General features: G+C 39.4%; 1 protein-coding gene across 2 annotated transcripts in view; it reads left to right on the top strand.

Annotated features, from left to right (window-relative positions):
- The window catches only part of LOC126382647 (double-stranded RNA-specific editase B2-like), a 48,778-nt gene extending 28,025 nt beyond the window's left edge, over positions 1–20,753 (top strand). For both annotated transcript variants that reach the window (XM_050032640.1, XM_050032639.1), the window contains 8 exons: positions 1,712–2,658; positions 7,999–8,116; positions 10,709–10,877; positions 11,298–11,458; positions 12,410–12,563; positions 14,130–14,311; positions 14,771–14,952; positions 18,000–20,753. In XM_050032640.1, the coding sequence (XP_049888597.1) occupies positions 1,712–2,658; positions 7,999–8,116; positions 10,709–10,877; positions 11,298–11,458; positions 12,410–12,563; positions 14,130–14,311; positions 14,771–14,952; positions 18,000–18,164 (2,078 nt within the window). In that variant the 3' untranslated portion in view covers positions 18,165–20,753. The remainder of the gene's footprint in view (positions 1–1,711; positions 2,659–7,998; positions 8,117–10,708; positions 10,878–11,297; positions 11,459–12,409; positions 12,564–14,129; positions 14,312–14,770; positions 14,953–17,999) is intronic.
- The last annotated feature ends 277 nt before the right edge of the window (positions 20,754–21,030 follow it).

Here is a 21,030-nt window from a genome sequence, read left to right as displayed (position 1 = left end):
ACACCTTGCTATATATTCCCAGTTGCTAAGCAATTTATTTGTCCACTTTACAAATCACCCATACGGCATACATTAATTGCATTTTTAGACATGCTTGCAGCATAACTTTAAGGTCAATGTCAATGTCAGTTGGTTGTTTGTCCACTTTGATCTAGGCTGAAATATCTCAACAGGTATTAGATGGATTGCCATGACATTTAGTACAAATATTATTGGTAGAGATAATGTGTGCTACTGACTTTGGTGATCTCCTGGCTTTTCCTCTATTCCCACCATGAGGTGCACATTTGTTGCTCCATAACTGTTAGATGAATTTCTCTAACATTTTGTTCAGTCAGTCACAATCCCCTCAGAAATAATTATGATAACTTCGGTTTCCCCGGACTTTTCCTCTAGCGGAAAGTCAGTGCGTTAACATTCACTTCAGTAATCCGATAACAGTCGGCTATCCTTCTCTAGTCAGCTGATTTCTTGAATGTCATGTTAACAAGAAACCAGCGAAGATTTCTCCTGGATAATGTTCATTTATCTCCCATGCATGCAGATAACAGGGTTTCTAATTGACTTTTTAGAAATACATACAGGGAAAAGTAAACAGCATAGAGGCTGGACGATAGAGCTCATTGCACTGAGCTACATGTTCAGTATATCAAATGATTCTTCTATCCAAAGACAAACTAGAGTATAACCGCTGAAAGCTCTACTCTGTTCTTAAAACACAAAAGCCATTGTTCCAAACATGGGGGTAGGTGAGAAATCTGATTACTGTGTAAATGTTAGCATGCTAACACATTAAACTAATGGGCCTTTCAGACCAAATGCAACAACAGCAGCTCTACATTCTGAAACCCATTATTGCCAGTGGATTGTGCTGCACCAGAATGGCTTTTTGCTGCATCACGCAAAGCGCAATGATGCAGCAGGGTGGTAAACATGCCGCTGTAGCATTTAGCCCACAAGTACTGTCTCACAGAGCAGTTAAGTGTAGACTCCTAGTGTTGTTACTAAAAGCTCAGACACACCAAACTGACATCAAAGAACTAGTGGCGCTGAAAGGTTGCGTTGCCTCACCTTGCCTGTAACCTTGAGCAAACCAAGACTACAGCCAACGGCCAGCTAGCATGTGCGTTCTGCGCTTGTGTGAGAGAGAATAACTCTCCACACCAGCTGGCAGCAGTAGTCTGTATTTGTCATTCAAAAAGGGAAATCAGTAAACCAACAGGACGGATTCAAGACAGTAGTTATCTACAACCCAATGTTCAAAGAACAAAGGATATTTACCATGTGTCAGAAAACAGTAACACAAACAATAAGGAACCATTCTGCCAAAGAGCTCAATGGCTAAAAACTTACCTAATAAAACAGGTTGTTTTGATCTCACCCCCTCTTGACTTTTGCCATTTGTTTGCTTTCCTCACTTCTGTTTCTCATCTAATGCATTGAGCTTAACTGCCAATCAGAACGATTTCATTTAACATGCTGAACTGGCTAAAACGAAGCTGACAAGGACCAACAAGTGTCAATGGTGCAGGACACACCACCAAAACTACGGCAACAGACACTCACTGATGATCCCAACATTGGCCAACTGCTAACTGTTAGCATGGTAGTGTCAGGCCCTTACATGCTGACAAAAGGTTTTAACATTCAAACGAAAAACACATTTTTTCTTCACATTTTGTGTCCTGTCATAATTTTGATCTGTCAACAGGTACAAGCAGTTTGGAGGTGAAAGAGAATCAGGATGATAAAAGCCAGGTGGACTGTGACCTCTTACGAAAGTATCATCCATCAACTTTTTACACAATTTTCCCAAAACATGGACCAAGACCTCTGAAGAGGAAGTGGTCGCTGGTGGATGGAAAAGACCGCCTGCTGTACCAAAGCCATTTGACTTGTAAAAGAGCAGCCTGGGCTGTCACTCAGAAGAATGCACTGGTGCAGCTGAATGAGTTGCGACCTGGTCTGCGGTATGAGCTTATGTCAAAGACTGGCCCACTGCATGCTCCAGTGTTTTCTGTAGGTGTGGAGGTAAATGGTTTCCACTTTGAGGGTAGAGGACCAACAAAAAAGCAGGCCAAAATGAGGGCAGCAGAACTAGCTCTGCAGTCATTCATCCAGTTCCCAAATGCCTCCCAGGCTCACACCACCATGGGGACCTTCACCAGCACTCCTGCAGATTTCACAGCAGATGAACTTGACATCCCTGACGCATTTCTCAAAGAGTTTGAGCCATCGCTGCTTAAAAACTGTGATCTCCTGCACTGCAACACAGCAGAAAAGGAAGTTTTCTCCAGCATTTACAAGTACAGGCGTCTTGTCCGACTCACACTGGACTTTTTCTCAACCAATCCAAAAAGAAGACCCCTTAGCACCTCATTCTTAGAGCACCTCAGCCCAGTGGCCCTGCTTAACGAGCTGCGACCAGGACTCAGGTACATGTGCCTGACAGAGAGACTTCATGGCAGGCCAATGAGGAGTTTTGTCATGGTGGTTAGGGTGGAAGGGAGGGTCTTTGAAGGATGTGGTCACAGTAAAAGGCTGGCCAAGGCTCAGGCAGCCGCAGCTGCCCTGCAGTCTATATACAATATCAGTCTGGGACCAGAGAGGAAGATCTTGGGCTTCCAGGGCAGCAGGACCCAACATCAGCTACCTCAGGTGAGTAGGTCAGTCTTCTGTTGTTGTTTTGGCATTGTGTCTTCACTGTTAGAAAGTCAAGGGTTCAGTGCTAACCAAGAACTTTTTGTATGGAGTCTTTATTCCCTGCCACCTGTATAATATATAATGGACTAGCCTACACAATGCTGTGACACTTAACAGGATAAGTGGTGTAGACAATGGGAGGATAGATGTCCTTTGTCCTCTTAAAGGGATGGTTCACCCCAGAATCCAATATTTTGGTTTACTCCAGATCTCATTTGCCTGGTGTTTAACCTTGTAAGTCACTTTCTCCAAGTTTTTTGTTTATTTCATTTAAATATTCCGTTGGCTTGTCTGTTATGTTATACGTTGAGGGATGAAGTCATTTTCTGTGCAGCTTTCCTAATAGTGTTTTTGGTCCCCTCAGAATTGCCTGCTTTTGACCCCAATTAGAGTTTGCTTATGAAAAGTGGTGGAATCAAAGACCATTTTCATTCAACTCCTGAAGGATAAAAAAAACTTTGCAAATTAATAAAGAACAAAACATAAACAGAAATATCTAAAACAAAAAACAAAAAAAACCAGACATAACAATAAAGCTTTTCTGCAGAGGTGTAGTTTGTTTCCATTTGCAGGCAATTGTCTGGTCAGCATTTTACACAGAGTATGGAGAAAGGAGACAGACTCGGTGTATCAGTAAAATATCCCTTATTCTGAAACATCAGCAGTGACACTGAATTCACCACTTATCTCTTTAGCTTTCGCCAGACTTCTAAATGGTCTGGATAAATGGGTCTGAGGTGCGTCGTATGCTACCAAATGGAGTGTGCCGCACATCAGCATGGCCATCATGTCCTGAGGCCTGAGAGCTGGATGGTAGTCCTGTATGCATCGTCTGTAGCATCTAAACAACTTCATTATGTCTCTGAGCCTCAGAGAATTGTCCTCGACGTCTTTTGCTGTCATGCTTTATGAATACAAGAACATTTGTCTCCAGAGATCGGCTCCACAGAGCTGAAGGGGGTGACTGAGCATGGCTAATGCAGAGCCACACTGTCATCCAAGTATGCAAAGGAATATGAAGTTGTTAGACAGACATGTAGATATTTTATGAGACCCTGGGGGTGACAGGGGTTTGATGAGAGACATGCAGGCTGCAATGGTAACATTTTGGTTGGGAAAAAAGCATTTTGATGCTCTGAATTTGATCAAAAGGGTGATTTCACCCCGCACCATAACTTAACAATTTGCAGAAGCTTCCCTCCTCCTCTTTGTCTAGAAGATGATTTTTTTACAGCCTCCCCGACTGATCATTTAGCATCATCCCCCCTTCAATATGAACTGTCTGTCAGGCGGCGTGACGCATTAATGAACATTATTACAGCACATTAGGGATGAAGGAGGAGCGGCAGCAGACCGAGGAGATAGAGGTGGAGCTGGAAGGCGGTGTGAAGAGCATAATAATCTGACAGATAATTGTTTAACACACCTATTACACACGACCTTGTGCCACTGTCATCCAGAAAATGTTGAGCCAGAGAGTTTCGCTCCCAAAAAACCTTCAAACACCTGCTCTTACAAAATGAGTTAAGGCATAGTAAGAGACACTGACGTCATGTCTTGGTAACATTTCTGGGAGTTTGGGGCAGTTATTGACATGAAGAGTTGAAATTCTGCACATATATTCCACATGTTGGACCTCCTCATAAATGTGGACGTGCGCTGCCTTTTTCTTTGAGAAATGTCTAGCAGCCGTCTATGTAAGTGTTGTGTTAAAAGCTTTTTCCACTGCACCCTGGGTAGCAACAATAATCATTAATGCAGATTTAAGATGTCTGCAGTTCTCAGACACATTCAGAGGAGCCTTTTACATGAGTCAGAAGTTACAACAAACAGTATCTCGTCTGGAAATGCGAACGTTGTTGGAGATGTTCCCTGATTAGTATGCAGAAGACATGTAAAATTTAAATAGATATATAATCCCATCATCACGAATGTGTTGGTCCCACATGAAATTATATCCACTTTTATTCCTCATGTAATTAAAGCTGATGGAGATGATGATCATGTATGAGAGTGCCATAAGTAGTTTAAAGTCTAGACAGTCAATAGAAGTCTAGTTTACCCACCCATCGCATACACACTAATCAATCATTAATTATTTGCAGCTACTAGTGGACTCAATTCAGACTGTCAAATATTTCATTTGCTTCCTCCAAATGGAGGAAAGAGACTGATGGACAGAGCTGTCTTGTTTTCTATCAAATATTCAGCATCAAATATTCTATCTATCTATCTATCTATCTATCTATCTATCTATCTATCTATCTATCTATCTATCCGTCTGTCTGTCTGTCTGTCTGTCTGTCTGTCTGTATACATATGGTAAAATGGTAAGTTGGTTTCAGAGTTCTTTGACTGACCGCATGCAATTTGTCATATGTGCATACATTTCTGATCCTGTTGGTTTAAATGAGGGAGTTCCCCATAGCTCTATTTTGGGGCTTCTACTCTTTTTATTATATGTCAATAATGTTTGTGACCAGATGAGGCCCTTACTGAACCATATGTATGCCGATGATACAGCCCTGTGTTCTTCTGCTCCTCCTTTTGAGAATGCGGTTACCAGTTCGCAGATGGATTTTAACTCATTGGAGAATGCTCTTGTTGACCTGAAACTGCTTTTAAATGCAACACAACAAAGGCAATGCCATTTGCACCCTGTAATACTAAGGTTCTTCCCTCTCTATTAAAACCCTTAAAGGTGTGGGTTTTGAGTTTGTTAATACATATAAATATCTGGACATTTGGTGGGACATAAATCTTAATTCTAAACATCACGCTGGAAATTTTACTGAGAAACTCAAGGTCACACTGGTTTTCTCACAGAGATTAAAGTCATGTTTACTCAGGGTACAGGACTCATCACTTCACTTTGTACAATCTGATAGTTCGCTAGCTATTTGCGCGATATAGCTCTGGTATATTTAATGTACAAGGTCACTCTAGGCAAGTTACCCATGTACATATGCTCTAAGTTTGTATTTGAACAAAATACCTACAACCTTAGATCCAATATTCTGTCCATGCTTCCTAAGTCCTTACCTCAAACTGTTCTTGCTACAGTGCAACAATTTTGGTTCTGAAGCCTTATTCACTTTATGTAATGTACACTATGTGTATACATTCAACTTTTTCTTTTGATGCATGGACATTTGTTTTTATTATATATATATATATATATATATATATATGATCTTGTCAAAAGCATCATTATCATCAGCTCCTATTAAGTCTCTTCACACTTGTTTTGTAAGTGATGCTCCTCTTGGCATTTCATTGAATATAATAAATAGCAACTAACTCAAAGTTTCTGTAACATCACTCAAAAAGAGTGACAGACCTCTAAAAAATATAATTAGCCATATTTTGACAAGTAGGAGTGTGACACCTCTTCCTCTGCACACTGGGGGAGTTCATTGACAGACTGTCAGACATTTTTTGGCCAGCCTCATACTCATGGTCCAAGCGAATGTCACAGCTGTTGGTACATGCCTGCAGACTTTGTTTCAAAGTTTTCCGTGTTTTTGGGGTCTGTTGTCTCAAGAAAATATGACAGCAGAAGTCACAATGTCTTCAGGTTTAAATATAGGCTTAACAGAATGTAGCAGGCAGTGTCTACAGGCAACTGTTCATGTAAAGTGTAGAAACATTATTTTTAACAAATAGAGAAGATTTAAGAGGGGGAATAATTTTCTTTGCTTCACTTGGCATTTGCAAATATTGTGTTAAAAGGGTAAAATAGCTTTGATAAACCTTATGAAGCATTTATTTGCAGGTGCACTTTTTATTTCTTGGTATTTGGATATACAAAATATTTTAACACTTTTTAAACAATGTGTTTAACATGATAATAACCTTGGGTTTGTTTTATATTTCTTTTTTGTTTTTGTTCTTTGTGTTTCTCTAAGAAGTACTTAAATGTTCATCACAACTTACTTTTTGTCTTTTTAAACCAGCATAAAAGGGTGACAGTGAGCATCCAGTTTGTTTTTCATTGCTAAATGAAAAAAAAGGTTAACAATGAGGACAGCAGGACCCTAAATTCCTGAAATGGAGAAGAGTGTTGCTATTATTTACATAACAGACAATCTGTGGGAGCTCACTTTTACTTATGAAATATTTTATATAAATGTATGGGACTTTGTTCCTGGCTCGTAGCAACCTGAAGGACAATATTTGATATAAGGTAGCAAGAAGAGTCATTTGTTTTACAATTAACTTAAAAATAGAAAAATTAAACTATTAAAATCCTTATCCTCATAACTGCTAAGATAAAAGTTATGCAGTTATGTGATTATGGATGTGACCATTCAGAAACTTGGCAACAAGGTACCAGAAAGAGCACTTTGAGTTAAAGGAGAGAAGCAAAATATGAGCAGCAGGTTTGTAGGCAGCAGATAACCCAAAGGGAGGTTACAGGAGGAGACAACAAGGGAAGAGGGACAGGTAAAAATGGCTGGACCACTAAGATAGGTGAACTGCAAACACCCCTGGTGTGGGAGAGTGTGTGCTTCTCAAAGTCAAGAATGCTTCCTTGGCAGGACAGGTCTATCTAAGGCGGTTTCTACAGAGGCTAGGCAAGACTCCTTTCTAGCATTCGGTGAACACATATTAGAACAGGCTAGGGAGTGGCCAGGTGTGAGTCGTTGAAGAGGCCCCACCTTCAATTCCTGCAAACCGTTAGCAAAGAATTGTAGGTACTTTTTGCCCACTGAGGATACACACAAGCATCCTTACAAATTCTCTGAAGGAAGGATGGCCACAAAGCATCTGAGTACCATCAAGAATGAATCACTGTCCACTGAAAAGAGAAGGTCTAGAGGTCTAAGTCAACACTTGAAGATGACCCCATCTCTTTTTGTTGCTTTGTCCATGCTTTACTAAGAAGGACCCAAAACAATCTACACCAGCAGAATAAAAAGGCCAATTTCAAGAGAAGGAGCCTTACAGGAGGCAGGTCAGTCATCTTTGGTCAGGGGGGTATTAACTGCTCATTAAACTGGTAAACTTAGCTGCTGCAACTGTTTCCTCCTCTTTCCTCTTCACCTCCCGTATTTCCTTCACCTGCCTGGTAACTGCAGGATGGCACTAATTGGCTGCAGCCACTGAAGAGCATGTGGGGAAGGGGGACAGGGGAACAAGTGCACTCTCACCTCAAGAGTCCTTTTAACAAGAGGAGAACGACAAATAGACAGAGACAGAGAAGGCATCAAATGAAATGAAAATTATTGTTTTGTTTTTGTTTGTTCCATCCTCCATTGTTTAAATCTGTCTCTACCATTTCTTCCTCTGCAGTTCTTCGCAGAGTCGATTTTCCACCTGGTGAGAGAGAAATACACAGAGCTGACAGACAGTTCTTTTTCTACCTCACATGCCCGCCACAAGGTCCTGGCAGGGGTCGTAATGACCAGAGGTGAGTGGTAGAGACACTTTGAGAGGAAGTCACTGTCATGAAAATACACAAAGAGTAAACAAATCAAATACATATCCTGTTGTTGACAAGATCATGTTATTAAAAGAGTTTCAGTCAAAGCTCAGACAGTGGGAAAACATTACATTACATTACATTTCTGTTTAATTCACTCATTATTAAAGGACTCTTAAGTCTCCTCGTCACTCTACACAGATCTGATGATTTTATTTGCCAATATTTTTCATCATTCATGGAATCTTTGGTGGACGTTTGAGTCTCATGCTTCATGTACGCTTTTTTCAGTTTCACTTTATCCCATATAGTTTTTATTGAAACAAGTTTTCCACCTCAGTCAAGCACAAAACCCATTTGGGGGGATATTTCAGCTTTTTCTTTTCTTGTATTCTTGGCATTCACATTCAGTGTGTCTACATGTAGAAACATGTTGAAATTAAGACTTTTTAGGCCTTTTAAATAGCACTTAAAAGAAAATGTAAAAGAATTTACGATGGAAATACACACCAAAAGTCAAAAAATATACTCTCCTCAAGGGCCGCTACAAAGTTCCTTTTTTATGGCTCCTTTGTATTTTTACACAGAACCAAATAATGGCAGCATCATTCTACTCCAGTGTGTAATCTCACACTGCATCCTGTCTTCCTGCAATCAAAAGAGGCATGACAGGCGTGACATGTAACACAACAGCATTGGCCTCTAGTGTGACATATAACATATGCATTGGCAGCACCTTCTACACAACAAAAACAATGGCATAACATGCCAGTCACAATCATTTTCCTTCTTTGTTATATGGCAGCTGATATCATCCTCTGCTTGGAGGGTAAGGACCTCCCGAACCTCATTGTTTTCCTGATTTGCGGACATTTACGCTGTTCTTCCTCTTTGAGTTAGCCACTAACTGCAAACAGCTGCTTTTAAATCTCCCGTTGGGGAGATGCCAACATAATACATAATCAAAACACCACATCTGTTCCACCCATGGTCATGTTTTTTCAGCTTTACATTTTACACAGATCTCATTTCGGGGCTGTTACTACCTCTGTTCCCGGCTCAAATGTAAGACAACTCTGTCTGCCTTCCCCAATCGTACCTCATAAACACAATGGCAAGGTGGCAGAACAGCACAATATTCCTGCCTTGGACAGGCAGTGTAAAAGTGACTTTACTTTTTGTGCTAACTGCTCTGCATGTGTGATTCTACGTCTTGATCCCCATTGTCTCAACTGTGAAACAACTCCAACGTACAGCACAGTTTTCTTTGTGAGCATTCCCAGGCACTGGCATTAACCATTTCCCATTTCCATAAAATGTGTATCTGAGATATTTTAAGACTTTTTAAGGCCCTGGTCACCCTGCCACTAGCAGGAAACTGCAGACAGACATACTTAGAGACTAACTGGTGAACATAGTGGAGCATTTAGCAGCTAAAGAGACAGATATTACTCTTAGGAGTTGGTAGAGACCAAAATCAGAGCTAAAATAAAGTGAATATTGGACTAACATTCATCAGGTGGACACAAACACCAGTCCTAATTATTGATTATGTTGCTCTGGAACTGCTGGATATCTAAATAAGCAAGTTCACCCTGTGAAGTTAAAGTGGAAAGTGAATAAAAATAAAGTGGAAGTTTTTGCTTTTATTTAAGGCTATAAAGTAAATGTGGATTGCGCAATGTAATGGTTGTATAATAATGACACTGTACCTGTTTAGATTGGTGCCATTGTGGAGCCAAAACATAACAAGGATAGTACTTTTGTTTTCTTCCCAGTAGTTATCAGTAGTTATCCACAGTTACTAAAGATAATTAGTGTTACTATTCCCAGTAGTGGAAATGGCTGTTAGAAAAAAACAAGGCAACTCTGGAAAGTCTATCTGGCAAAAGAAAAAGAGCAGAGTTGCTTTGAGGAAAACAAAAAGTGATCTGGTTGTCTTTGTCCAGTTTTGAAAGGTGATATTTCACTGTCAACACAAGTATCAAAACATTTCAAATGATATCCAACTGCCTGACTTCATCAGTTGAAATTCAAAGAAAAAGGTGTCAGAATACCGCCAATGCAGTGTTTGAGTCACATGAGGGGTGAAGAAACACTGCAGATGTTCTTTATTATCACTTTAAAAACGGAGATGAAAATATTTTGCCACTTGTCATTTAAAGCAGACATAACAGTGCAGGAGCATCTGAATCCTTCTTACATGAAAATGTGCCACTGCAATTCAAACAAAGGAGTTACCTCAAAGTACCCTGCCAATCCAGAGGGAAGATAATCATCTTTACCGTCCTGTGAATCTTTCATGAGGCCAGATTGCAACACAACAGCATGTTTTTGTGACATTGGAGTGATTGTTCAGTCATACACTTTTCATTAGCTCGTCTCAGCCTGTTAACATTCTAGTTATGATGGGACGTTGAGGCGAGGGAGAGCAAAGAGAGAGAGTCAAATGTGGCGTCTTGTTTGAACTGCATCTTGTTGAATGACTTGTTCCATCACAGTGTCAATCATTTGCACAACAATTCACCACAAATCTGAGCTGCTACAGATGTTCCTTATTTTCCCATCTGTTTTTTCAAGGATTTGACCTCAGATCAGCGCAAGTTGTGTCTCTGGCCACAGGGACTAAGTGTCTGGACTCGGACAATGTGAGTGACCGAGGCAGTACACTCAGCGACTGCCACGCTGAAGTTGTCAGCCGGAGGGCGCTGGTTCGATTCCTGTATGCTCAGCTGGAGCAGCTACTCTGGTACGACCCTCAGCCCTGAACCTGAAACTAGTGTTTGGTTTGTTTTTGTTGTGTAGTCTTTTCTTGATGGGGCATTTGCCTGCAAATGACAATTAAAATTTGAGTATTTTTAACTCAGGGTGTTTTTCTAATTTTCACTTTGATTGTTGCCTACAATCACCTAATGTCACAGAGAACTGAATCTATGTTTTCTTTAATATTTTAGGGTCTGTGAGCTTTATCTGCATGGGTTGATGAGCTTTCCAATAATTATAAACTGACTGATTGTTGAATAATTATTGAAGTTTCTCAACAGGGATCAATAGAGTTTCATCTATCTTGTTTTTAGTTTGTGCAGTCAGTGTTTTGTCAGAAGTTGGTCTTGTTCCTTTCACCCTGTCTCTGTCTCATGCTGGACTTCTCTGTCTTTTCTCCCTGAAGTAAGCCAGAAAACTGGGAGGAACAATCGATCTTCATACCAAATAAAGGTGATGGCGGAAGTGGCTTCCGGCTGAGTGACGGCGTCCTCTTCCACATGTACATCAGCTCTTCGCCATGTGGAGATGCTCGACTCAACTGCCCCTACGAGACCACAGCTGCATGTGAGACCAGCACATTTAGACGATGGTGATGATGATGATGTTGATGATAATGTCAAAAATACATCACGAAACATTCCTGCTTCTATACCAGATCTAGATGCACATTTTCCTCTTTAGTTTTTTGTATCAACAATATGTACTTTGTTGTAGACACATACTGTAATACCTTTAATAATCTATTTGTTCTGCAGCTATTTATATTCTGCTGCACAAGCCCACTAACCTCAGACAGTTTCATAAATTTTTAAAGGAAAAATCCACTATAAAACACTTAAGCTCTGTGAAAACATTAATTAATAAGTACCAGAACTTCTGGCTTTATTAAACAGCTTAGTCTATGTTTCCTCTTCTTGAAGATGACTGAATATAATTCCATCTACATCAACATATTTTTAAGAACTATAAATCAAAAGAGTTAAAAATTAAAGAGTGAGAACTTTTGTCTAAAGCTGCCATTTTGCAAAGAAGAATACTTAGACAGGGAGGAATTCATCACAGGTGAAGAAGAGAGTCACAGGGAATAGACTAAGATACAATGCAGCTACAGAATAAGAAGAGCTGTGTAAACATAACATTCACAACCAGTCTGTAAAAATCCTGGGCGTTCTGGGTAATGTAGGAACCAGGAACAGAAGTAGGCACTGCTATTCAGGTCAAAGGTATTTTTGGTGTCTTATAAGTTCATGTTGACTGGGTTATTGTGAGTAATTACTTGTGTTATGTACTTGTATGTGCATGACACAAATTACTACTATGAGCAGCAGTAGATGAGGAAAAGTGACTGAATAAAACAAATTAGAGTCATACTGTTAGCTTGGCTAAAAACAAAAAATAATCCTGAACATGATGATTAAGTAATATTCAGGGTGTTCCTCAAATGGCTTGCTCAAGAGCATTTCAGCAGTGGCAGACTTCTAAGTCTCCATCTTCAACTTTTTCTTCTCGTGTCAGATCCCAGCAGGAGGTTCCACTGTCACCTCAGGGTGAAGGTGGACGGAGGCGAGGGGACGCTGCCCATCACGGCGCGAACAGCCAATCAGAAGTGGGATGGTGTGGCACCGGGTAAACCACCTGTCACTATGTCCTGCACAGACAAGATGGCAAAGTGAGTTTATAATCAACCCTGGAAGGTGTGTCCTGATATATTATTAAATATGATGTTTTATTTTAGCTGATAGTGTATCAAAATCTGCATACATTATTTTCAAAGAATTTTTAAGTTGTATTATTTTTTTAAGGATAATTCCAGTTTATTACAAATTGGGTCATGTTTTTGTAGTTTTGGACATCATTTATATCAACTTATGATGGACTGAAACTGTCAGTTAGAAACGTTCATTGCACTTCACGGATGGCTCTCATCTTAAACCATTATTACCAAGGTTTTAGCTACAGTCACTTTAAGTTTTACCTGTAAATAAAGTTGTTTACAAGCCAAACAAGGCAATATATAATCTGGATAAACTGTTGGTTCATTACCTGAATCATCATTTTTGAATTTCTTGACACATTTGACTTCTTTATAGTGACATCATAGTGTTCCCAGATCTCAGCAATAACTAACCTACAATATTATTACAAATATTAAGACCAGGGACTCTATACAAGAAGTGGAGGTAGCCATTGTGATGTCACCCATTGGTTTGTGGACTACTATTTTGAAGCCTTGAGTGTGGCATTTTGGCCCTCGCCATCTTGTTTTTTTGGGAGTCAAAAGGGGCCATTTTTGGATGAGAGGGTGGAGCTGTGGAGGATACTCGGTGCTACACTTTTAGTCTGACTGACAGGTTGCCGTGGTAGCCACTTTTCTATCACAAGGTAGCCACGGCATAAAGCATACCCTGCTTTAGTTTCCTCTAAATTGGACCATAATTTACAAGATGAACACCATGCTGTATCGAATAAGACTCAAAACTAGCAATTTAAACAATAAACTTATGAAGAAAATATTTAATGAGATAATGGATGTAGTGAGAAGTAGGGTCATTTTCTCTTAGACTTCTATACAATCAGACTTCTTTTTGCAATCAGTGGAGTCGCCCCCTGCTGGTCATTAGAAAGAATGCAGGTTTATTGCACGTCCTTGTTGGCTTCACTTTTCAGACCTGGAGATAACACCTTGATTATGACCCTATATGGAATGAAGTGGAGTTATCCTCTAATACATGTCAGTATTTGTTAATGACTGTTCTTCTCCAGTCAGACTGAAAGTACACAAAACTGCACTGGGTCACCTTAATTTTGAGAAACAGTTCAAGCCCTAAAGATGAAATGAAATAGCAGATTTTGTCAACTATTTTGGTTCCAAACTCCCATTTACAAAAAAAATAAAAAATAAAAAAAATAAAAAACCAAGTTCAGCCACAGTTAACCAGTTCATCCCACCTCTCTTTTCTCTCTTCCTCTTTTCTATTTTTCCTTTTCCTCTGAAAGATCTCAGTGGATGTCTTTCACCGAGCCGGTCTATTTCAGGGACACTGCAGCTGGTTTTCATATTATGTTCACTCAGTTCAGACAGCAGGGTAACAGCTTGCTCTAGTCTAGACAGTCAAACACCGGTCAAACATTAATGGGCCCTGAGTGAAAATCTTTTCAGCTGAAAAGCCGTCAAACTGCCATCATAACTAACTCTGCTCTGTTTTTTTCTTTTTTATATGGTTTGTCTCAATAGGTGGAGCGCACTGGGCGTCCAGGGGGCTCTCCTGTCTCACCTGGTTGAGCCGGTTTACCTGCACAGCCTGACGGTAGGGACGCTCAGCCACACGGGTCACCTGGGCCGGGCCATGGCACGCCGCCTTGCACCAGTCAAGCACCTGCCCTTTCCATATCGACGACAGCAGCTGCTGCTCGGCTGTAGGTCCAAATGCTTAACACACCTGAAATATAAATCCTCCTCAGTAGTTCAAGGCAGTTTATTCACTCTGAGTCTGGTAGGTCTGACCTGATGCACAGAAGGTTTCTGGAGCAGTTGGCATGAGCAGTGATAGCAAAATTGCATTTTTACATTTGATGTTTGTACATGATGTCTGGGTACTTTAAATACTGTTTTAAATAATTTTTTTCTGTACTTCAACTTAAGTAAAAATGTAATCGTAATGAAGTATTTTTACACTGGATTAGCCAATGCTAGTGGCTCTGTGACCCTAAGGGGGGCGTGAATGTCTGAACCTAATGTTATGGCAATCTATTCAATAGTTGTTGAGATATTTCACTGGGTAAATAAACAACAAATAAAAACAATTCTGACACAACACTGTATTTGGTATGAGAGTACCAGTCTCAATACCTGTCTTTGGTTTTCTCTCTGCCCAGGTCTGAGCAGCAGCGAGGTTCGGCCGACAGGGAAGGCCCCAAATGTCAGCGTGAACTGGAGCTTTGGGGACGGAAGCCTGGAGGAGATCAGCACCTCCACAGGATGGAGGAGGGACTCAGGGACACCGTCACGGCTCTGCAGGCGCTCCATGTTCGCCCGCTGGCAGAGGCTGCACCAGCAGGTGGGTCAGAGACACTCAGAGACTCGAAATACTGAACCTGCTCAGGAGACTCACGTAGGGAGGATGTCATCACCTGGGCTTCTTAACGAAAGTAGTTGCTTATGGGAATCAGGGGATTGGACACATACCAATAAAAAGCATACAAAAAAGTTGAGGGCACACACCAAACTGTCTACGAGCTCTGACTCAGAACAAAACCACCTCAATATAATGATGTTTTCAAAAGCAGGGTTTAACTTCCACTGTGAAATTAAAATATGTATGCTGAGAGTGTTGTGCTGGACCAAATGGCCTCTGTTTAAAATTTAACGACGGCAGACAGAGTCGTAATTATTTAAAAAAGCAACCGGACACATTGTAAGAAGAGCTGCTCACAGATCACATGGAAGAGAAGACACAGGCCACAGAGGGGGAGGAGACAGAGCTCCAAAGGCTCAATGAGGGGAAGAGATTAGACAATGATACAGTATTTTAAAGACTTAGTGACCTGAAAAACAATTAGATGAAGTGAACGTGAAAGGTGGACTACAAACTAGAGGCAGAGAGGAAGAAAAGGAACCCAAAGCTTATAGTATTAATGAGGACCAGAATTACCACCTCACAGTTGTATGCCTCTGTAAACCTGTCAAGTTGCACTTAAAGTTTACATCCGTGTCTGTGAAAACATGATGCTACACACTTCCCCCCCCCGGCAGCACAGAAGATCCATACAATCAGCACAGTTTAATGATGCCACCCAAGATTAGTATCATCATTTCAGTATCTGATCAGATGTCTCCCCTTCTGCTCCTGAGATGTGGTCAGAAAAGTGTTTTTGCAGAACCTTATTATCTCACAATGAAGTTGACCTTTGACCTTTTGGATATAAAATGTCATCACTTCATCATTTTATCCTGTTACACATTTGTGTGAAATTTTGTCACAATTTACACATGAATTTTTGAGTTATGGCAAAAAACATGTTTTGTGAGGTCACAATGACCTTTGAACTTTGAACACCAAAATCTAATCACTTAATTCTTCAGTCCAAGTGGACGGTTTCACAGGAATGGGATGGACGGAGGGACAGATGGGCAACCCAAAACATAATGCCTCCGGCTACAGCTGTCGCTGGCACAGAGGCATAAAAACATGAATACTGTAGATCACTATTTCTAGAGAGATCTTTTTTTTTTTTACTTTTTTTTACTTTTTTTTTTATTTACTGCTTGCTGCTACAACATCCACCACAGTTAACCATGACTGACTGAGACATATGTCAAACTCAAACAAACACATGTTAAATATGTATAATAATAAATAATATATCAGGACTCATACGCTTTTCAACATCTTTGAATTATTTGACCCATAAATGCACTTGACATTATACTTTGCATTTCTCTATCTATTGATATCCTCATGAGAAAATACTTTAATTGAAATAATAATTTGTTTTTTTTGTTTGTTTGTTGTTGTTTTTTACAAGAAATTTAAGTCTGTATAGACTCATGCAGAAATATTCCCTCTTAACCATCTCTTATGACTCACTGGAAGTGTGTGGCAGTGTACTTATCTGCAGAGACTCTGCCCTCTGCTGGTATATTATTACTTGTATTTATCATTACTAATACCAGTTCCTGTTTTCTTCTTATTTTCTGTGCTTGGGACATTGTGGGCGAGTACCCCCACAGCACTCAGGTGAGGTCAGGGCTTTATAAAACGGTAGCAACTACGTGCCAGACCATGGCAGCAGGCATCCAGGAGACACAGCACCAAGAAAAATATTAATAAAAATGCAAATATCGCGAGGTAAAATGCCAAACAAGAGTGAATCTGAGGTTGGTTTTTACTTTTACTTTGACTGACCAGCAGGTTTACAAACAGTAACCGACAATCCTGCATAGTATAGCATTAAGGTGAACACAGATGGATGTGAAAAGAGCCTTTCAGCATTAAACTCCGAATGAAATAATAAGAAGCAGAACATAAAGTAATTAAACGTGAACACAGTAGAGAAGTTGGACTTAAAGTTTGAGCCATGCAGGCTAAGTCAGGAGAAACCTATTAGACTTTTCTCACTGCTGATACTCTGACCCATGAAACACAGGTGTGACCAATAACATTATCGACCATTTAGATGTGTCAGCTGCGGGTCCCTGCTGCTGAATCAGCTGTGTGGTTTACAGGGAAACTTTAATGATTAATGGTTTTAGTTACACCTGTGCTTTTCCTGCTTTGACAAGTCAAAATGTCAAAATGTGTGAAATATCCATTTTCATGGGACAGGTGTCAGTTTGAGGAAGCTGAACAACAGATGACTGACAAATGTTATTTTTAGCTGGGAACTCAACATGGCAGGTTGTGCAGCTCACTGGACTGACACTGGTCTTGGCGGTGGTGGAATGTAACTAAGTACAAACTTCTATTCCACTACATCTCGGGAATGATTGTACTTTTTACTGCACTACTTTTATCTGATAATTTTTCATCCCCTACCTGTCCAATAAAAAACATGTATCTCCAGATGTGTTGATTTTAAATGTTTGTGATAAACTGAATGATGTGTTCCTTCATGAGATGAGAAAATTCTCCCACTTCTTAAGCCTAATTAATTCTTTAAAAGCCCTCTTGGATCAGCTGAAAAATGAATCGTCACAAAGCTGAAAACAGAGCGGGTTTTCTGACACCATGAAAAGTTGACTTTCAAGATATGTAGCTCTTACAGGACAGCCATGCTACAAACATATGATGATGTCATAGAATATGATGCACTGCTATACATTAAAGAACAGCTAGGGACCATTTTGATACTTTGATTAAATATTGCTGATAATACTTCATTTTACTTAAGTAAGATTTTGCTTGACTTTTACTTGTGGTGGATTATTTTCACAATGTGGCATTGGTGCTTTTAGGCTACTCAAGTGAAGGATCTCAATACTACTCCACCACAAACAGTGGATGTATACGTAACACTGCAACACATCTCCTTAACCATCTGCAAATCTCACTTTTATTTGGCATTTTGTTATCACGCAAATCATGTTTCTGTCTTTCTCTCTCAGTTGAATGGTGCAGAAGCCACTGCAGGGACATATTCTGGTTCCAAGATGGCTGCCGTAAGCTACCAAAGGGTGATGCAGCAGTTTACCAGTGCTCTACAGGGTGGAGGGCTGGGAACTTGGCTGAGAAAACCTCCAGAACTAGGACACTTCAACATCAGTGTGTGAAAAGCGTTGAAGACTGAAGATGGTCAGAGTGAAGTTCATGTATGTTTTTCTCTGTGTGTGGATAAGGTACAAGGAACGTGAAGCTAATTTGAGAAGAAAGTTTATTTCACCTCAATTTATTATATCCTATTAGAAATGATTAATTAACTGATTAGACAGAAAAGTAAATAATTTTTCATTATGCAAATGAGCTCAAAGTATTCAGAAAAGTAAATCAAATGTAGGAAAAAGTTGGAGTCGACTTCTTCGTGTGTAGCGTTTGCTTAAGTTACATCGAAACTGCTAACTTCAGCCCTGGAAGCTAATGCTAGCTTGTATGGCTAGTTTAAATCTTAACAACCACATTGCTAAAACCTCATAGTAATACTGAAGATATTTCATTTCAGTGTTAGAGGTGAATTTAACTAATCAGTCATTTTTACTTTGCAAAACAACTGCACAGTTAGAGCTGGATGTGTAGAAATGGGTTGAGTACAAATAGTAATATTAATAATTATAATAACACTTGTCTGATATCAGGAACTTCTACAGCTACGTAATCTCCTCCCTGGTGAAAAGAACTACAGAGAACATCAACAAACTGGTGGCAAAAATCCAATCAGCTTATTAGAAGCGGAGTCACGCACTGAATCTGGTTGTATTTATTGACAAACGCATACAAATTTGTGAGGCTAGCCATAGGGTTATTCATCTTGGAATAATTCTGGATGCTCTCAAATGAGAATAAAGGGAGGTTTTTCATCTCTTTTATAAATACAAACATGGTCTAAATGCTGCATAGTCCCACAGGAAATAGAGACTGGAAGACACTCCTGATATGTTAAAGTAAATGTGAATGGAGGTCAAGGGTTGTCTTTGCTGCCCCACTGTGAATGACATTAGATACCCAAAGACAATCCAGGTGGACCCATTCATCCCATTTTATCTTACATATATGATTTTTGTATTTATATACTTGTAAGACACCTTCAATGACATAATGCGAAGCCCCGAATCAGCCCTTTGTAGTGACGACATAATGTCCTTTCTTTCCAGTAGTGTCCTCACTTTTAAGGTCTAAAACCCATGTTGGTCCTCACTTATGTTGGGAAAGTTACTTTGGAAATGTAATAGGTTACAGATTACTAGTTATCCTGTAAAAGTTTCAATTACTTGATCAAAGTAATGTAACTTATTACATTTTGGTTACTTACAATACAAAGAATCAGAAGTAATGTTTTATTTTACATATAAACCTTTTACTGGAAAGGATATATGTAGCCCCTTTGTAATCACTGACATTTTGATTAGTGACTGTAAGTTAATATTACATATCCATATTTTTTTTTCAGTAACTGTAACTGATCACAATTTCATTTTTTTTTGTACTAGTTATAATTACATATAACTAATTACTCCTAACACTGGTCCCCACAAACACTACAATACAGAAGTACACACAAAAAAACTTGTTTTTGTCACTTAGGAGGACATTACATCTGCTTCTATCAATGCCTGGGTGATTTATCCTAACCTTACCATTACATGCCAAATGCCAACCCATAGTCTAACCTTAACCAAATACCAAGTCTTAACCCTTAAACTTTAATGGTTTTTGTTGAGGGGACCGGCATTTTGTTACCCAATAGGAAATGAGTCCCCACAATGTGACTGTGAGCAGATTTATCTCCCCCATAATGTGATTAATACCAGATACCTGACGACTGCAAAGCAAAATCTGTTTTATTACTAACAACAGCTTCTGGTTTATTTTACTTCTGAACTACATGTCACATTTTAATTTTATTCTTACTTGTTTGTGTTTGTTTAGTTTTTGTTTTGTGTGCTCTGTTGTTTCAGTAATGTACATTTGGTGTAACTGTATGTCTCACCTGGTTAATTATGTTGACGTTTTTCACGTCATGCATTTTGAACAGCGCTGTAGAGTTCCAGAGTGTATATGAGGCCCTGGAGTGAAGGCGGGCCGCCATCTAGAGGGAGACTATGTGCATTACAAGATGTGGAGTCTAGGTTTTATTGAAAAAAGAAATGTTTATAATTTAAGTTTTGTTTAGTGTTTATAATTTTGTGGTCCTCTATATTTCTCCTTTTATCCCTTAAGATGATTTATTTGATTAAAAATATCCCAAAGACTTTTATTTTCAAGGAGAAAAAAAAAGTATTCTTGTTAGTTTATGTTTTGGTGTTCAGTTATAGAAAAGTCATCTGAGGTAACAACTGCGTAAAAAGAGTAATTTTACTGAAAGACTCTGGTGTTGAATGCTATGTAAACTTTTATTAGGTATGCAGAATGGATGTAGTCTATATTGGTCATGACTATTTTTATCACTGGGAATAAATGATCTTATTTGTGTTACTTTCTGTGTTTGTATCACATCAGAGTCAAAGCTTAACTTCTGTTGATCGGGTGTGTGAAAATAGCCTCTTTCAGGAGTGCTTCACACTGTCCAAAAAAAGAATCTTAATTTTGTGTCTGGTGTCCTTGACATGCACAAAATAAAAACACTTTAAGCACACATGCCACACAAGCTTGTTCATGGACTTAGCTTACTGAGACATGATAGCAACTCCAGTTTTACACAGTCAGTGGAGGTTAATAGATGTTTGCTTATGTCCACAATTTAGATAGGTAATATAAAATAAGCCCCTAATAGACTACGTACAGATAAAATTGTGACAAATGTCTCTATTTGACAAAAAAATTAGCAAAATACTTAAAGTTCAAAAGCAACTGGGAATTTCAAATACACAAATGCACTACAATGATGTGTTCCTGCAAAATCTTTGGGTCTCCAGGTAAACATTCTGTATTTTACATTTTGTTTTTTCAAGTGTGTAGCATGTGGTTGATTGATGACCATTAACC

This window comes from Epinephelus moara, chromosome 21, assembly GCF_006386435.1.
Source record: "Epinephelus moara isolate mb chromosome 21, YSFRI_EMoa_1.0, whole genome shotgun sequence".
Classification (NCBI taxonomy): Eukaryota; Metazoa; Chordata; class Actinopteri; order Perciformes; family Serranidae; genus Epinephelus; species Epinephelus moara.
The sequence above is the reverse complement of the archived record's forward strand: the minus strand, read 5'-3'. Positions and strand labels throughout refer to the sequence as shown.